This window comes from Nomascus leucogenys, chromosome 3, assembly GCF_006542625.1.
Source record: "Nomascus leucogenys isolate Asia chromosome 3, Asia_NLE_v1, whole genome shotgun sequence".
Taxonomy (NCBI): Eukaryota; Metazoa; Chordata; class Mammalia; order Primates; family Hylobatidae; genus Nomascus; species Nomascus leucogenys.
In genome coordinates, this window is record NC_044383.1 from 76,189,722 (window position 1) to 76,208,436 (window position 18,715).

An 18,715-nucleotide genomic window follows, 5' to 3' on the forward strand; every position below is an offset into this window, starting at 1 on the left:
TCCACAGACATAGAGCCCACAGAAACAGAGGGCTCTTCCTCTGAACAAATTTGATTGTAAACATTTTTGAGGAAAAAAAAATTTTCTCAATGTCCTTAGAGAAATCACAATTTAGTTCTAACAAGAAAATATAGGTGGAGTTGTTAAATTAACTGTAACATAAATTATAGTAGAGCTGATATCTGATAAAGGTATTTGGTCTGCATGGAATAAGTGCGGAAAAGAGCTGGACAAAAACAATTTGCCAGTTCTCAAAAGAATATACCCTATTCATTTGAAATGGCTGGTCTCAAATTCAGTAGAAATATATTTTAGAGTAGAAGATAACAATTCCTCTGGTTACCATACTATAGTTTAAAAGAGTTACTTCTAAAAGAACATCCAACTCCTTTTGTTCTTATTCCACCTTTACATTTGGTCTTCTGTAATAATATCCACTAGAATGGTTAAGTCCTGTGCACATACATGCTCCCATCATAGATACTAACAATGGATGAATTAGTCAGAAGAGTCTACCACCCTCATTAGAAACCCATCCTGGATTTATGCTGTCTTACAAAGAGGTTCAGTCAACCAACATCAGCCAGCCTTACTGAGAAAAGTAGAGGGATCAGATAGTTACAAATTTATCAAACAGACTAAGAAATTATATACAGGAGGCCGGGCGCGGTGGCTCACGCTGGTAATCCCAGCACTTTGGGAGGCCGAGGCGGGCGGATCACCGAGGTCAGGAGATCGAGACCACAGTGAAACCCCGTCTCTACTAAAAATACAAAAAAATTAGCCGGGCGTAGTGGCGGGCACCTGTAGTCCCAGCTACTCGGAGAGGCTGAGGCAGGAGAATGGCGTGAACTGGGAGGCGGAGCTTGCAGTGAGCCGAGATTGCGCCACTGCACTCCAGCCTGGGTGACAGAGCGAGACTCCGTCTCAAAAAAAAAAAAAAGAAATTATATATAGGAACAAACATTGCTTTATTATTACCCGGGAGTTTCTTTCATTTTACCTTTAATTTCACTATCTGTTTTACTCTATATCAAACTATACTTCTTCTGAAATTAATAATAATTTGTTTCAAAAACCACAAAACATGTATTACATTCAATTAGCTTTAATGCCACGTTAGTTGAGTTTTAACTAGCTAAGAAAAACAAACCAGGCTGGGTGCAGTGGCTCACGCCTGTAATCCCAACACTTTGGGAGGCCGAGGCGGGTGGATCACTTGAGGTCAGGAGATCGAGACCAGCCTGGTCAACATGGTGAAACCCCGTCTCTACTAAAAATACAAAAATTAGCCAGGGGTGGTGGCAGGTGCCTGTAATCCCAGCTACTCAGGAGGCTGAGGCAGGAGAATCGCTTGAACCCAGAAGGCGGAGGCTGCAGTGAGCTGAGATCACACCATTGCACTCCAGCCTCAGGGACAAGAGCGAGAGACTTCGTCTCAAAAAAAAGGAATAATAAACTATACTTGGAAAAAAGAAAAAAGTCTAATGGCAATCAAAACACAGAAAATAACAACGGAAGTCAATAGCCTTACAGAACCAAGACAAAAAAGACTGGAAAACTATATCTTACCTCTTGAAAAATATTTAATGATGCTGATAAAGATGAACTGTCAAAGCTATGGGCAATCCTATTACACCAATTCAGCAGATCCCTTTAAAAAAAAAGAAAGAAAAGAAAAGACCACAGGCCAAAGACATCAAAGGCATCAGAATTTATTGACCCACTTAAGTCTGGGCATACCTGATAACTCTCTTCTTCTGACAATGCTTACATAAAAGGTATTTGGGAAACCAGTAAGTAAGCGTTCCCAGTCCTTCCCCTCTTTGAATTTGTATGTAAAATTTAAAAACAAAACAAAAACAGTTCCCAATCTTCACCCATTCCAGGAAGTGACCTATCAACTCATTACTCTGCCATCCATGCCAGACAAGGTAGCAGGAAAGGAGGGGAGCAACCAAATCAGATCAGAATGAGGAGATGCCCATTTCCTTTTTTTTTTTTTTTTTTTTTTTGAGACAGTCTCACTCTGTTGCCCAGGCTGGAGTGCAGTGGCGTGATCTCGGCTCACTGCAACCTCCACCTGGGTTCAGGTAATTCTCTGCCTCAGCCTCCCAGTAGCTGGGATTACAGGCACCTGCCACTGCACCGGGCTAATTTTTATACTTTTTTTTTTTTAGTAGAGATGGGGTTTCACCATGTTGGCCAGGATGGTCTTGAACTCCTGACCTCGTGATCCGCCCGCCTCGGCCTCCCAAAGTGCTGGGATTACAGGCATGAGCCACCGCACCCAGCCAAAGCAACCTATAATTTCAAAACCTGACTACTTACTTCTAGCTGGTAAGAACCTTGAACCTAGGAGGCAGAGGTTGGAGTGAGCCAAGACTGCACCACTGCACTCCAGCCTGGGTAACAGAGCGGGAATCTGTCTCACAAAAAAAAAAAAAAAGAAAGAAAGAAAAGAAAAAATTGTTTAGTTCAGTACCTTAGAGATAATTCTCTTCCCTCAAGGGTTGGTCTTTTGTTTTCTCTTCTGGCTTCTGAAACTTCTTCAGGTGCCTTTTCACATCCAACAGAACTATCACTCCAAGAGTGATGTTTCTCTCCAGTAAGTTGGATATAAATGTCAAGCAGGTGATCAACCACTGCCAATAGGCTAGGATATCTGCTCTGAAGAACCTGACAGAGGGAAAAAAAAGAAAATTTAACAGCCAGCATGGTAATTTTTAAAAGCACACAAACTACTGTTGAAACTGGTCAGCCAAAAAATGGATTTCTCTATGAAATTTTTTCACTGGAGGACGGTAGCTCACACTTGTAATCCCAACACTTTGAGAAGCCAAGGCAGAGGAATTGCTTGAATTCAGGAGTTTGAGATCAACTTGGGCAACATGGTGAAACCTCATCTCTACAAAAAATACAAACATGGGCATGGTGGCGTGTGCCTGTAGTCCCAGGTACTCAGGAGGCTGAGCAGGGAGGATCATCTGAGACTGGGAAGTTAAGGCTGCAGTGAGCAGTGATCATGCCTAGGTGACAGAACAAGACCCTGTCTCAAAAAAAGTAAATAAATAAAACATAAAAATAAAAATGAAATGAAATTTGTCAACTTTACCAAAAATAAGAACTTCCCCCTTACTCACTCCTGCTCCCACCCACCTATTTCACTCAATCATGATGATTTTCTTCCTACTCAAAACTCAGTTATCTGGCAATCTCACCATCTATAATACAGTTTCGGGGGTAGAAGTCATGTTAAAAGGTTCTCCAAGTAACCAAAATATAAGCAACCAACTCCATAAAGAATTTATTCATTAAAGAATTCTTAAATTACTATTTAATTTCAAACACAGCTCTGGTAAGGCCATTATGTAATTTCTCAATGAAAAGCATGTAAAAGAAGCAGGGTACAGTGGATCACACCTGTAATCCCAGCATTTTGGGAGGCTGATATGGGCAGATTGCCTGAGTCCAAGAGTTCGAGACAAGCCTGGGCAACACGGTGAAAACCTGTCTCTACAAAAAATTTGCTGGGCAGGGTGGCACACACCTGTAGTCAGTCCCAGCTACTTGGCAGGCTGAGGTGGGAAGATCACCTAAGCCTGAGAGGTTGAGGCTGCAGTGAGCTGAGCACCACTGCAGTGCACCACTGCACTCTAGCCTGGGTGACAGAGTAAGACCTTTTCTCAAAAAATAAAATAATAATAATAATAAGATATAAAATCAGTTAAGCTGGGCGTGGTGGCTCACGTCTATAATCCCAGCACTTTGGGAGGCTGAGGTGTGTGGATCACAAAGTCAAGAGATCGAGACCATCCTGGCCAACATGGTGAAACCCTGTCTCTACTAAAAATAAAAAAATTAGCCGGGCGTGGTGGCTCACGCTTGTAATACCAACACTTTGGGAGGCCGAGGCGGGCAGATCACGAGGTCAGGAGATCGAGACCACGGTGAAACCCCATCTCTACTAAAAAATACAAAAAATTAGCCGGGCGTGGTGGCGGGCGCCTGTAGTCCCAGCTACTCGGAGAGGCTGAGGCAGGAGAATGGCGTGAACCCGGGAGGCGGAGCTTGCAGTGGGCCGAGATCGCGCCACTGCACTCCAGCCTGGGCGACAGAGCAAGACTCCGTCTCAAAAAAATAAAATAAAATAAAAAAATAAAAATAAAAAATAAAAAAATTAGCTGGGCGTGGTGGCATGTTACGGGAAGTCAGGGACCCCAGATGGAGGGACCGGCTGGAGCCACGGCAGAGGAACATAAATTGTGAAGATTTCATGGACATGTATCAGTTCTCAAATAATACTTTCATAATTTCTTATGCCTGTCTTTAATCTCTTAATCCTGTTATCTTCATAAGCTGAGGATGTACGTCACCTCAGGACCACTGTGATAACTGTGTTAACTGTACAAATTGATCGTAAAACATGTGTGTTTGAACAATATGAAATCAGTGCACCTTGAAAAAGAACAGAATAACAGCAATTTTTAGGGAACAAGGACAGACAACCATAAGGTCTGACTGCCTGCGGGGTCAGCCAAAAAGAGCCATTATTTTTCTTCTTGAAGAGAGAGGCTATAAACGGATGTGCAAGTAGGGAAGATATTGCTAAATTCTTTTCCTAGCAAGGAAGATTAATATTAATACCCTGGGAAAGGAATGCATTCCTGGGGGAGGTCTATAAACAGCCACTCTGGGAATGCCTGTCTTATGCAGTTGAGATAAGGACCGAGATACACCCTGGTCTCCTGCAGTACCCTCAGGCTTACCAGGGTGGGGAAAAAACTCCGCCTTGGTAAATTTGTGGTCAGACCAGTTCTCTGCTCTTGAATCCTGTTTTCTGTTGTTCCAGATGTTTATCAAGACAATACGTGCACCTCTGAACATAGACCCTTATCAGTAGTTCTGCTTTTGCCCTTTGCCTTGTGATCTTTGTTGGACCCTTATCAGTTGTTCTGCTTTATGCCTTTTGCCTTGTGATCTTTGATAAACCCTTATTAGTAGTTCTGCTTTTTGCCTTTTGAAGCATGTGATCTTTGTACCTACTCCCTGTTCTTACACCCCCTCCCCTTTTGAAACCCTTAAAAAACTTGCTGGTTTGAGGCTCAGGTGGGCATCATGGTCCTACCGATATGTGATGCCACCCCTGGCGGCCTAGCTGTAAAATTCCTCTGTTTGTATTCTTTATTTCTCAGCCAGCCAACACTTATGGAAAATAGAAAGAACCTATGTTGAAATACTGGGGGTGGGTTCCCCCAATAGTGGCATGCACCTGTAACCCCAGCTACTCAGGAGGCTGAGGCAGGAGCATCACTTGAATATGGGAAGCGGAGGTTGCAGCGAGCCAAGATCGTGCCACAGATTACCATTCTGGGCGACAGAGAAAGATTCCGTCTCAAAAAAAAAAAAAAAAAAAGAAAAGAAAATGTAGGAAAAAATATTTGAAGTTTGTGGCCAGGCACAGTGGCTCACACATATAATGCCAACACTTTAGGAGGCCAAGGCAGGCAGGTCACCTGAGGTCAGGTGTTTTGAGACCAGCCTGGCCAACATGGTGAAACCCCATCTCTACTAAAAATACAAAAAAAATAGCCAAGGATGGTGGCAGGCACCTGTAATCCCAGGTACTTGGGAGGCTAAGGCATGAGAATTGCTTGAACCAGGAGGCAGAGGTTGCAGTGAGCCGAGATCACGCCATTGCACTCCAGCCTAGGCAACAAGAGCGAAACTGTTTCAAAAATAAAAATAAAAATAAAAAATTGAAGTTTGTTTGGTATCACATATCTACCTACATACCTACATCAATAAAGGGAAAAGCATCTCTTCCATGTCTGAATGACCACTGACAATGCTTTGTCTGCCACTCTCCTAGATAAAGCACTGAGGAAGGGAAATCTTCCAAGTGAGACATACAAGGGAAGTGGGGCATGAGTGCAGTCAAGTGTAATATACTTCTTACTGATCTAGGATAACCACAATACTAGAAACTGAATCAATGTAGAAAACTTATAAAGTAACTTACCTTAATTCTCATTAATGCCTAGATCAAAATGTCCATTAAGTGTGAAAGACATTACTTCAAATCAACTTAGTAAAATGATCCTCTGTAGACAACTGGGAAAATTTGAATATAATCTAAGAATTCAATGATACTGAGGAATTACTGTTCATTTTACTGTGTATAATAATGTTATTGTGCTTATATATGAAAATGCCGTTAAATTTTTAGAGATATATGCTGGGAGTTTGCTTTCAAATATATTAGCACAGAAAAAATAATAGATGAAGCAAATACAGTAAAATACTAGCACACAGACTGTAAAATTTAGGTTGATGAGGGTTCTGGTGGTTTATTATACTATTTCCTATTTCACGCGGGAGCCACTGCGCCTGGCCAGCATTGATACTTTCTAAGACCCACGTACCTCATTCAGTTCTCTCTTATCCAGGTTATCCAGGTGAATTTTGGTCCAATATTTGTCTAGCAAAGTAGCATGACTGTTTAGCGGACGAAACCAATTTCCTCCACAGCTCAAGAGTCTACGTTTCAAAATAAAAAACACAGTCACACAAAATTCCAAATTTTAATCCTGAATTGTGCCTCTGGATATTACTTGCTGTACACTGTCTCACATAGGAAAAATATTCATAATCCCTTCTGTTTCCAGATACTACACTGTTGGACTTACAGGACAGATGACATATGAAAGGCTGACAGTTAAACCATGTTTGGCTCTTCTCCTAAGTAGTAGTGATAGTGCTTTAACCAAATATTTTCAAATCACTGCAAACAATTCTACAAGGTAAATGTTTTTATTTCAATGACAGGTTCCTCTTCCTTAAGGCATAAATAACTTCAGGAAAGAGAAAGCATAATCCAAGGCTCATAGCATTAACATTAAGTTCGCTGCTTGTTACCAGAAGCTACAGTACTTAAAACCATTAAAAATTTCCAGAAGAGAAAAAAGTAGAGAAGGAATATACATTAAACATACACTCTGGGGAAGGTACATGCTTATGCATAAGCCACTTAGTCCTCACAACTGTCCTGAGAGGAAGATGCCGTTCTTTTCTTCTGCCATAAATGGAAGAGAAGGAAAGAACGGCCCTTATACACTCAACTGTGACTGAAAATGGCAGAACTGAAACTTGAATTCAGGTTTATCAGATCATAAGTTTGTCTAACATCTCTCCACGATGCCCCAGGTCTTTCTGGGAAGTGTTTGAATCTACCAGGGAAGAACTTCACTATCTCTATAAATAAAATCAAGGTCAGCCAGGCTCAGTGGCTCATGTCAGTCGTTGGGAGGCCAAAGTAGGAAGATTGCTTGAGCCCAGGAGTTCGAGACCAGCCTGGGCAACAAATTGAGGCCTCATCTCTAAAAAAACATAAAATAAGACAGGCGTGGTGGCTCACACCTTTCAACACTTTGGGAGGCTGAGGCAGGTGGATTGCTTGAGGCCAGAAGTTCGAGACCAGCCTGGGCAACATGGCAAAACCCCGTCTCTATTAGAAACACAAAAATTAGACAGGTATCGTGGCACGCGCCTGTAGTCCCAGATACCTGGGAGACTGAGGCACAAGAATCGCTTGAACCCGGGAAGCAGAGGTTGAAGTGAGCCAAATCATGCCACTGCACTCTAGCCTGGGCGACAGAGTGAGACTCGGTCTCAAAAAAAAAATTAATTAAATAAAATAAAAATCAAAGTCTATCAAAACTAACAGTGCCAGGTACAGTGGCTCATGCCTGTCATTCCAACACTTAGGAGGCCACAGTGGGAGGACTGCTTGAGTCCAGGAGTTAAAGACCAGCCTGGGCAATGCAGCAAGATCCCATCGCTAAAAAATAAAAATAAAAATTTGTTTTTAGCCAGGCATGGTGGTGCACCCCTGTAGTCCTAGCTACTTAAGAGGCTGAGGCAGGAGGATCACTTGAGCCCAGGAGTTTGTGGTTACAGTAAGCTATGATCAAGCCACTGCATTCCAGCCTGGGTACAAAGCAAAACACTGTCTCTAAAAAATAAATAAATGTTTAAAACAAAAGTAACAGGATTGGGCCGGGCACGGTGGCTCATGCCTGTAATCCCAGCACACTGGGAGGCCAAGGCGGCGGATCATGAGGTCAGGAAATCAAGACCAGCCTGGCCAACATGGTGAAACCCCGTCTCTACTAAAAATACAAAAATTAGCCAGGTGTGGTGGCAGGTGCCTGTAATCCCAGCTACCTGGGAGGCTGAGGTAGGAGAATCGCTTGAACCCAGGAGGCAGAGGTTGCAGTAAGCCAAGATCACACCACTGCATTCCAGCCTGGGTGACAGAACGAGACTCCATCTCAAAAAAAAAAAAAAAGTAACAGGGTCAGCTGGGCACAGTGGCATGTGCCTGTAGTCTCAGCTACTTGGGAGGCTGTGCTGGGAAGACTGCTTGAGCACAGAAGTTCAAGACCAGCTTGGGCAACACAGTGAGATCCCATTTCAAGAAAAAAAAGAGTAATTGGGTCTAGGAAGGTATTCCTTGAATACTATCGGGTTAGCTCCACACTCCATGCAGAAGTGAATGTTAACTGAGGTAAACACTAATATAATCATTAACTATAGAATGATGTTAGTTTCACTCATGGGCATTTAAAGACATTGAAGAAGCTGTGCAGGTATAGACTAGCAGTAAGAAATAAACCACTGCCTTCAGGTAATTTTAAAATGTAGGCAGGAATATACACTAAGCATGCTCAGTTTTCGTGCCTTTGTTCATGCTTATATCCAATTAATGTTTCAATTGCCTGAAATCTACCTATCATTATCACCATCATGGCTAGCCATTAACTGGGCATTTATTGTGACAGGTCTTTAGTACAAGTCATTTCACTTATTCTTTACAGCCACCATTTGAAGAAGGTATTATTAACCCCATCATAACCAGACAAGGTATACATAGGTACTAAGTACCAGGGTCAGGACTCAAACCCTGGGCTATCTGACAATAACCTCACCTCTGATTATTTTTTAAAACATGAAATAAGGTGAAGTGTTTTAAACTGGTTACTTATTTTTAAGTGGGGGGGGGAACCTCTTATTTTATAAATTATCTTCATTAAAAATAATCAGGAATGAGAAGGTTAGACCTGTTATCACTTCCAACTAACCTTGCTTGAAGTAGACCCAGAGAACTCTATTACAGGACTTCTGGCTCAGCATGTAGACTCATGAGTAAGTGGCTCCAGAGTGAAAACAGAAAGGTTACTAGTACATACCTCCTGGTTGCAAAAAACTGAAATCCAGGTGCCACTTTCAGACAGTCACCTCGGCCAGGAATCAAGAGCTCTCCATTCTCCAAGAGAGGGATCAGCACAGAAACCTAAATCAGGTAACAATAACCGCACTGATAAAGTAAAGCTATTAAGACAGAAGTAATCAAAACAAAACAACCCTCTCTCAAAATGACAGACACACCCTTAAAGCAAACTTCAGCTCTCATAGTCCAAACTGGGGTCAACATGCAGGTGGGAACGTCTGAATCACCTACACTCCAGCACAATTTATACACTCTACATTCACGAGTGCCTCCTATGGATCACAGCCAAGCAAGACACAAGAATACAGACGGGACCAAGGCTTTAGAGCCTAGAGGCTGATGGGAGAGGGCAGGCATGCAAATTCCTACACAGCATAATCAGTGTACCCCAGGAGTATACAAAGTCATATATAAAGATAGAGGGGGTTCTGAATCAGAATAGAATGATTTAGAAGCAGGGCAGTGAAGTCTTCCCAGAGGTAGTGACATTTGCTGAATCTTAAAGAAGAATGAGCAGAAATTAACCAGGTTTGGTGAAAGAAAAATAGTACATACACTTCAGGCAGAAGTATGCAAGTGCATTTTTAAAAAACTGATAAATCTAAAAGCCATGGCACAAGAATTCTGTTATGTTTAGGGTAGAATGTGCATTAAGAAGCAGCAGAAAGATGTAAGGCTTAGAGATAAGTAATAAAAGGCCTCCTGTGCTGAGCTAAGGGCTTTGAACTTTTTCATAAGAGTTATCGAGAGGCTTTTAGGCTGAGAAGAAAAGAAATAATTCCATTTCTTTCCAGAGGAAAAACGGCCAAAAAGGACACTATTCAGGTAACAAAGGCAAGATAGATAGGTAGATAAAATAAGCCAGTGCTAAGACAGTGGGATAAGAACAGAATAAAGAGATAAGGAAAAGGCAATAAACGATATGGAGACCAACTGAATGAGAGAAGAGGAAGCGGTGTCTAGGGTTTAGAGTGGTAGCTTGTGGAGGAAAAGGTGTTCCCTTTGTTTTCTTTTGCCCACAGCAAAGCGGTGGGGTTTTTTTTGTCTTGAGATGGAGTCTCACTCTGTGGCCCAGGCTGAAGTGCAGTGGTGTAATCTCGGCTCACTGCAACCTCTGCCTCTCGGGTTCAAGCAATCCTCCCACTTCAGCCTCCCAAGTAGCTGGGATTACAAGCATGTGCCACCATGCCCGGCGAATTTTTGTATTTTTTTTTTTAGTAGAGACAAGGTTTCACCATTTTGGCCAGGCTGGTCTCAAACTCCTCATCTCTACTGAAAGAAATACAAAAATTTGCTGGGCATGGTGGCACCTATTGTAATTCCAGCTACTGGAGAGGCTGAGATGGGAGGATTGCTTGAACCCAAGAGGCAGAGTTTGCAGTGAGCCAAGATCGCACCACTGCACTCCAGGCTGGGCGACAAGAGCAAGACTCTGTCTCAAAAAAAATAAAATAAAATAAAATAAAATAATTTAAAAATAAAAATAAAAATAAGTAAACCTAATGACTTCCCAGATAACCTGATATCTGAAAAAAAACTGCCCAAGAAGAAGGGCACTAAAAAGGAAAAAAACTCAACAAATATTTTTAAAACTAAGATGTGGTTTACATCTTAGTTTTATTTTTAAGTCTCCTCGGTAGGAGTCGGCCTTGGCTCTGGGCTTCTCAAGAAAACTGAGTTTCCAGCCCTGTAGAAGTGAACATTAAGACACCAGAACACAGTGATCAAACTGTGAGGCCCTGTCTGGGCCAATATCCCCAGAACATCTTTACCTCATCACACTCTAAAAACATTGATATAACACACACACTTATTTTCAGCTATTCCTTCCCCTTCATCTCTCCCTAAACACGCACACACACACATACGCAGGCACACACTCTCTCTCTCTCGTTCTTTCATATCCAAGACAGAAAAGTCCATATACAGTTAATTTGAGCAGGTTCACCTTAAAAGAAAATTAAAACCAACCAGGCACAGTGGCTCACACCTGTAATCCCAGCACTTTGGGAGGCCGAGGCAGGCGGATCATGAGGTCAGGAGATCGAGACCATCCTGGCCAACACGGTGAAACCCCGTCTCTACTAAAAATACAAAAATTAGCTGGCCATGGTGGCACATGCCTGTAATCACAACTACTCAGGAGGCTAAGGCAGGAGAATTGCTGGAGCCCAAGAGACGGAGGCTGCAGTGAGCCAAGATCGTGCTACTGCGCTCCAGCCTGGTCAACAGAGCAAGACTCTGTCTCACAAAAAAAAAGAAAAAGAAAATTAAAACCAATCTCGGGAAAAATCTGTCCAAAGGAAGAATATTTCATCCTGCAATACATTTTTTGTCACTTTTCAGAATACAAAGGCAACATGGATTGTCTCAATGGCAAATTTCATGTATATAGAAGTGGTCTTTTTACAAACCAAAATGCAAATCCAGCATATTTTTCTTAATTAAACAAAGGCAAGCACACTCTAATTACATCATCTCCTCCTTCACTTGTCCTCAGCCCACTCCTCTGCAGCTGCCACCACTAAGAAGCAGGATCTCAAAGTTCTCAATGTACATGTAACATGGCTGAGATGTTCCAAACCAGACCTGTTCTTGGAAAATGTTGATCTCATATTCAATTAAGGGAGGAAAATACTACTATGAAACTGGTCACATAGTCAACTACTATAGGAAACAGCACAACCAAAATTTTATAGATTCTCTATCAAACAAGAAACCAGTCAAGTAATTCAGGACCGCAAATCAGATCAGGTAAGTAACCATGAAGTACCTGCAACATACTATGTCTAATCAAATACATTTTTGTTTAAATCATCACCAGAATCACTATTAACAAAATGCTTTTCCAAGACAGGAAAATATATTAAGGGACAATGAATTTCCTGAGATGACATACCACGTCTAAGGGGGCATAGTCAATATCCTCCAGAAGGATCCAGTGGCCCATTGTGGCTGCCTGTGTCAGGCTGCCAGGCTGCCACACAAATTCTCCAGGAACATCTGTGCAGCGATACATCCCCAAAAGCATCTGCAGAAAGAAGATAAAGTAATTACTGAAAAACCATATCTATAGTGGCAATGCTACATCCTTTGATTAACTGTTAATCTTCTATAGGTAGGTAGAAGTAAGTAGGCACTTGAGGTTTACATAGGTTGGCCCCAACAGTTATAAGCAAGACCAATAACTATTCTTATATTCCCTTAGCAAAAGCAACATTTTAATGCAAATATTTAAAAGCATGACAAGCCACCAAAACTTAACATTTCCTTATTACCTTACTGTCAGTCTGATCTCCAAGCTGGACTTTCAGAAGCTGAGGAGGCTTCGTTCTACCTGTCACTGTAGCTAAATATTCAACTAAGGAAGTTTTGCCACATCCTATTGGTCCTTCCAACAACACAGCATTCTGAGAAGCAACCGCCATAGCCAGGGTCTGAAGATTTTTGCAGACAGACTCAACCAGCACATAAGACCTAAGTGCCAGCTCCTGTTCACGTGAAGAACTCCTATTACTACCCTAAAGAGGCAAGACAAAAGCCATGTCAAGAAGAGTTCTTCCCCCAAGGAACGTAAGTTAATTTCTACAGTAAGCCTTCTACTAACCTTACACAAACTTCTTTAAGTAAATCAGTAGTACCAAAACTATAATAACAAAAGGTATGTCATCTAAAGATCTCATGGGCATTGTGGCCCATGCCCATAGTCTCAGCTACTGGAAGTGCTGAGGTGGCAGTATCATTTCATCCCAGGAGTTCAAGGATAGTAAGCCATGATCACACCACTGCACTCCAGCCTGAGTGACACAAAGAGATCCCAACTCTAAAAAAAATAAATAAATACATTTTTAAAAATAAAGCAAGGGGCCAGGTGTGGTGGCTCCAGCCTGTAATACCAGCACTTTGTGAAGCCAAGGCAGGTGGATCACCTGAAGTTAGGAGTTCGAGACCAGCCTGGCCAACGTGGTGAAACCCCGTCTCTACTAAAAATACAAAAACATTAGCTGGACATGGTGGCATATGCCTGTAATCCCAGCTACTCGGGAAGCTGAGGCTGGAGAATCACTTGAACCCAGAAGGCAGAGGTTGCAGTGGGCCAAGATCGTGCCACTGCACTCCAGCTGGGCAACAAGAGCGAAACTCCATCTCAAAATAAATAAATAAATAAAAATAAAAATAAAGCAAGGATCTGACTTTTTTTTCTTTTTATTTTATTGGGGGTGAGGGATGGGGGGAGGGTATTCCATGGGAAGTAGGGAAGCAGAATTTGTTGGCAAATGTAAGAAAGTCTTCCAAAGTTTAAGTAGCCAAAAAAGCTGACGCACAAAGGTGGGGAAGAGCAAACCTCATCTACTACTGTTGGATTTTTCTTTTATTCCTTTCCCCATATTCTAGGATTTCCCATCTAAGATCACAAATACACACAATACATTTAGGAGACAATCAGGGAAATATGGACACTGAGAGGACATCTTATGTTGTAATTTTTTTTTTTTTTAGGTATAGTAACAATACCAGGGATTTTTAAAGTTTGCCTCCTTTAGAGATATATACTGAAATATTTTCATATAAAATAGTATGATGCCTGGTATTTGTTTCTAAGTAATATAATGTGAGGAAATCATGCAGAAATATAAATGAAATGTAATTGATAATTATTGAATACCCAGGTCCATCAGGTCCATGGGTATTCACTACACCATTCTTTCTACTTCAGAATATGTGCGACATTTTCTGTAACAAAAAGTAAAAAATAATATTAAAACACACCCAGTAAGTTTAATGAGAAGGAATTTCAGTTTTGTAAGACGAAAACATTCTCAGTCAGATGTGGTGGCTTACACCTATAATCCCAGCACTTTGGGAGGCTGAGGAGGGAGGGTGGCTTGAGGTTAGGAGCTCAAGACTAGGCTGGGCAACATAGTGAGACTGTCTCTACAAAAAATGTGAACTAACGTGTAAAGTAAAAAATGTTAACATGGTAAATGTTGTATCAAAACTTTTAATTTTTTTTTTTTTTTTTGAGACGGAGTCTCGCTCTGGAGTGCAGTGGGGCAATCTCGGCTCACTGCAAGCTCCGCCTCCCGGGTTCAAGCCATTCTCCTGCCTCAGCCTCCCAAGTAGCAGGGACTACAGGCGCCCGCCACCAAGCCTGGCTAATTTTTTTGTATTTTTAGTAGAGACGGGGTTTCACCATGTTAGCCAGGATGGTCTCGATCTCCTGACCTCGTGATCCGCCCACCTCGGCCTCCCAAAGTGCTGGGATTACAAGCGTGAGCCACCGCGCCCGGCCTTAAATGTGTTTAATAATAACAATGCATCCAATATACATGGGGGAAAAGGGGAATGATTTATAACTTTTAAGGGGTAGTAAGTTCTCAAATACGGCTGGTTCCCTAAAAATATATGAAGATTAAATGAGAAATTCAGAGCTGGAAGCTCTTGAACTTTCCTCAGTGTTGTCCTCTCAGAAGTTTAGCAGGCAGGCTGCACCGCAACTCTACCCTGCACTTCGGCCCCAGGGTCCCCACTGCTAACTAACCAACAGCAGGTCCATTCTAACCAGAATCTTTCCCTATGTTAAAATCCTAATGCCCTAAACATAATCTAGGTTGGGATACTGGTTACAGGATATGTGGGAAGTAAAGAGGGAGGGGGGAAGGGGATGGGTCTTCAAGACTAGAAAAAAACACAAAGAGCTTTGGAAGTACTGGGTGTTTGGTGTTATTTATATGAAGTTTATGAATAATCACTGACTACACTTAAGACAATGTACATTTTCCTATATGTATATTACACTTTAATTTTTTTTTACTACCACTGACCAGAACCCAACTGATGGGTTCAAGAAACGACCCAGAACTTATTCCAAGAAGAAAAGTGGGTGGGCTGGGTGCAGTGGCTCACGCTGAGGCAGGTGGGTCATGAGGTCAGGCATTTGAGACCAGGCTGGCCAACACAGTGGAATTCCGTCTCTACTAAAAATACGAAAAATTAGCCGGGCGTGGTGGCAGGCACCTGTAATCCCAGCTACTCGGGAGGCTGAGGCAGAAGAATCACTTAAACCTGGGAGGCGGAGGTTGCAATGAGCCGAGGTTGTGCCACTGCACTTGCACTACAGCCTGACCATCAGACAAAGTGACAACTGACTGAAGACTGCTATGGAAAAAGAGACTGGCTCCCAGTAGTGCCAGACTTATGATCTATAAGCCTGTTCAAGTGTGGTCTCAAGCCATTCGTGGAAAGAAGCTTGTTGCATACGGGAGAGAGGAAGTTTACTAGATACTGGACTCTCATACAATGAGATAGTTCTGAAAGAAGAGGCTGCTGGGAGTTATCTCTAGACCTAGGCCTGTCGTTGCCACAGAGCAGTCCAAGGATCTCCAGCAAGTAATTCTGCCTTTGAATTACATCAACATAAGATCGTAACATGTGCTACAGAATTTCACACGGTTTTTGCAGCAAGCAAACAAGAAGATATATGGAACAGCTCTGCGCAAGTTAAAGGCATCACACAGGAACCATTAGTTTCTAATTTCATATTAAACAGGGACAGGCTGGGTGCAGTGGCTCAGGCCTGTAATCCCAACACTTTGGGAGACTGAGGTGGCATGATCCCTTAAGGCCAGGAGTTCCAGACCAGCACAGACAACATAATGAGACCCCGTCTCTATAATTTAAAAAATTAACAAAAAATAAAAACAAGAACAGTGGGAATATCAGGGGAAAAGCCCAACATGAATTTCTTCTTAACTTCCAAAAATGGAGTAGCAATTTAACAAACTAAATTTAGCTCACACCTGGTACATAGAACCCAGCCAAAGACAGAGCACACTCAGTGTTTAGTAGGAGGAAGGGGACACACCCCCTACTGATACCAACATACCAGCTCTCCAGGGGCTGGCGGCTGCCCAGGCAGCAGCACACCACAAACAGCTGTCACCCTAGGGGAGAGGTCAGATGAAACAAGATGTCCCTGTAAGTACTGCAGCTCCTTCTCCTTACGCCAAAGGGAGACTTCTGGATTGGCCAAAACCAAGGCCTTCTCCAAGTCCTGCAACTGGGCCTCTTCTAATAACCTGAGAGAAAGGAGAGTCTCGTCAATTACCTTATCGCTCAGAAATGCTATGGCAAGACCTGCAGTCACCTCTGGCCTGTCACCCCCAGAAAAGAAAAGAAAAAAAAAAAAAAAGAAATGCTATAGCAAGACCTCCATGAAGGCTCCTGCTTACCTCAACCTGAAATGGATCAATTCATCACTATTAAATATCTTCTTAAGAAATGATAACTTGTGCTCTTCATTCATACAGGTAACCAAAGCAAGACAATTGGCTGTATACCTAGGGAAAAAGAAAGTATGTAAATTCAGTTTATCTGCAGTTGATTATAAAGAATAAATAAAATTCACTAGCCAACTGAACACTAGAAAAGGAAATCTCAATTATTACAACACATTTAAGAACAGAAAATACAAGTCAGACACAATGGATTTACTTGATGGAACATGAAAAAGGTGAAACTCCATTCATATCATCTCGTATTCCTCTGCAATGACACATGATTAAAGAAAGGAAGTAAAACCCCAAAAGCCACAAGAACAAAAATAACAAATTTTAAATGGTTTCCTTTCCCTCCTGACACATACAACTCCACACATGCCAGGTACCATCCCCACACTAGAATTACAAAAAAGTCTAACAGCTACGCACCAGCGAACCAAGGTGTCATGGCTTCTGAGGAGAGGGACACACACACTCCAGTCCCAGAGCTCCCGGAACACAGACTGCTCCTGCTGCAGAAACTTGTAGGCTGCTTCCATTAGGTCCCGGAGTTTCATCCTCCTACGCCCATAGCGGACTGGATTAGCATCTGAACTCTCTAGGAAAAGTCTTTGAAACACTGGGGATGTGTCCTTGAAATACCTCAGGGCAAACCTTCAAACACAAATACAGACATCCCCAACTTAACAATGGTTGGACTTAATTTTTCTGCTTTGTAACAGGTTTATCAGAGTATTAAGTGCATTTTCAACTTAAGCTATTTTCAACAAGGAGTATCTATATTTTCATTGATTGGTGGGAATATCATAGAACACATCTCTCTACTCTGACCAAACCACAAAACAGAACTCCCGAGGGTCTGAGAACATAGGTTAATGAATGCTGAATCTACTTAGTCCTAAAATTGTATCCTGTTCAATTTCAGGAACCAGGACAATGGCATGAGATAATTCTGACTAAGAGGATACAAAAATCTAAAGTAATTACCTACAAAAGCAGGGGGTACCTAACGTAAGTGTTTACAACGGAAAAGGCACTCATTTCCAACAAACATTTACTCAGTTCTATGAGCCAGATACCGTAGTTTAATAACTGGGATTCAAAACCAAAGAGATACTTTTCTTGAGGATTTGTTTGCTGTCTAGTAAGGAAGACAGCCACTTTTAGAAACACTAAGAGACATACACACACGAGTCAACTGAATCTGGGGAGAATCAAGAAGAGATGCTGAAGGTACACCTTAATGAATGAAGAGGACAAGCCTGGGCAACATAGTGAGACCTCATTCCTATGGAAAAAAAAAAAAAATTAGCAGGGTATGGTGGAGCCTGAAGCCTATTCAGGAGCCTGAAGCTGGGGATCATTTGCCAGGTTCGAAGTTACAATGAACTATGAAGGTGCCACTGCATTCCAGCCTGGATGACAGAGCAAGATCTTGTCTCAAAATAAGTAAATGAACTGCAAACCCTTCGCCAGATTAAGAAAAAAAAGATTCAAATAAACTAAAATCAGAAATAAAAGACGGGGCTGGGTGTGGTGGCTCACACCTGTAATCCCAGCACTTTCGGAGGCTGAGGCGGGCGGATCACCTGAGGTCAGGAGTTCTAGACAGCTGGACCAATATGGTGAAACCCCATCTCTACTAAAAATACGAAATTAGCCGGGCGTGGCGGTGGCGCATGCCTGTAATCCCAGCTATTCGGGACGTTGAGGCAAGAGAATCACTTGAACCCGGGAGGCGGAGGTTGCAGTGAGCCGAGATCGCACCACTGCTCTCAGGCCTGGGCAACACAGCGAGATTCCGTCTCAAAACAAACAAATAAAAAAGGTGGGGGAGACATTGTATTATATAACCAATGCCACGGAAATAAAAAATATTATTAAAACTTTGAACATGGCCAGGCACAGTGGCTCACACCTGAAATCCCAGCACTTTGGGAGGCTGAGGTGGGCAGATCACTTTAGGTAAGGAGTTCAAGACCAGCCTGGCCAACATGGTGAAACTCCGTCTCTACTAAAAACACAAAATTAGCCAGGTGTGGTGGTGCATGCCTGTAATCCCAGCTACTCAGGAGAATGAGGCAGGAGAATCACTTGAGCCCGAGACACGGAGGTTACAGTGAGCCAAGATCGCGCCATTGCA

General features: G+C 42.3%; 1 protein-coding gene across 1 annotated transcript in view; it reads right to left on the reverse strand.

Moving 5' to 3' along the window:
* MDN1 (midasin AAA ATPase 1) overlaps nucleotides 1–18,715 on the reverse strand; it is a 179,395-nt gene that overhangs the window by 136,959 nt on the left and 23,721 nt on the right. The window contains exons 3-11 of the mRNA XM_030809472.1: nucleotides 17,002–17,226; nucleotides 16,525–16,632; nucleotides 16,179–16,371; nucleotides 12,571–12,813; nucleotides 12,192–12,323; nucleotides 9,252–9,355; nucleotides 6,426–6,540; nucleotides 2,486–2,679; nucleotides 1,573–1,654 (exon numbers count right to left, since the gene is read on the reverse strand). Of these exons, the coding sequence (XP_030665332.1) occupies nucleotides 1,573–1,654; nucleotides 2,486–2,679; nucleotides 6,426–6,540; nucleotides 9,252–9,355; nucleotides 12,192–12,323; nucleotides 12,571–12,813; nucleotides 16,179–16,371; nucleotides 16,525–16,632; nucleotides 17,002–17,226 (1,396 nt within the window). The remainder of the gene's footprint in view (nucleotides 1–1,572; nucleotides 1,655–2,485; nucleotides 2,680–6,425; nucleotides 6,541–9,251; nucleotides 9,356–12,191; nucleotides 12,324–12,570; nucleotides 12,814–16,178; nucleotides 16,372–16,524; nucleotides 16,633–17,001; nucleotides 17,227–18,715) is intronic.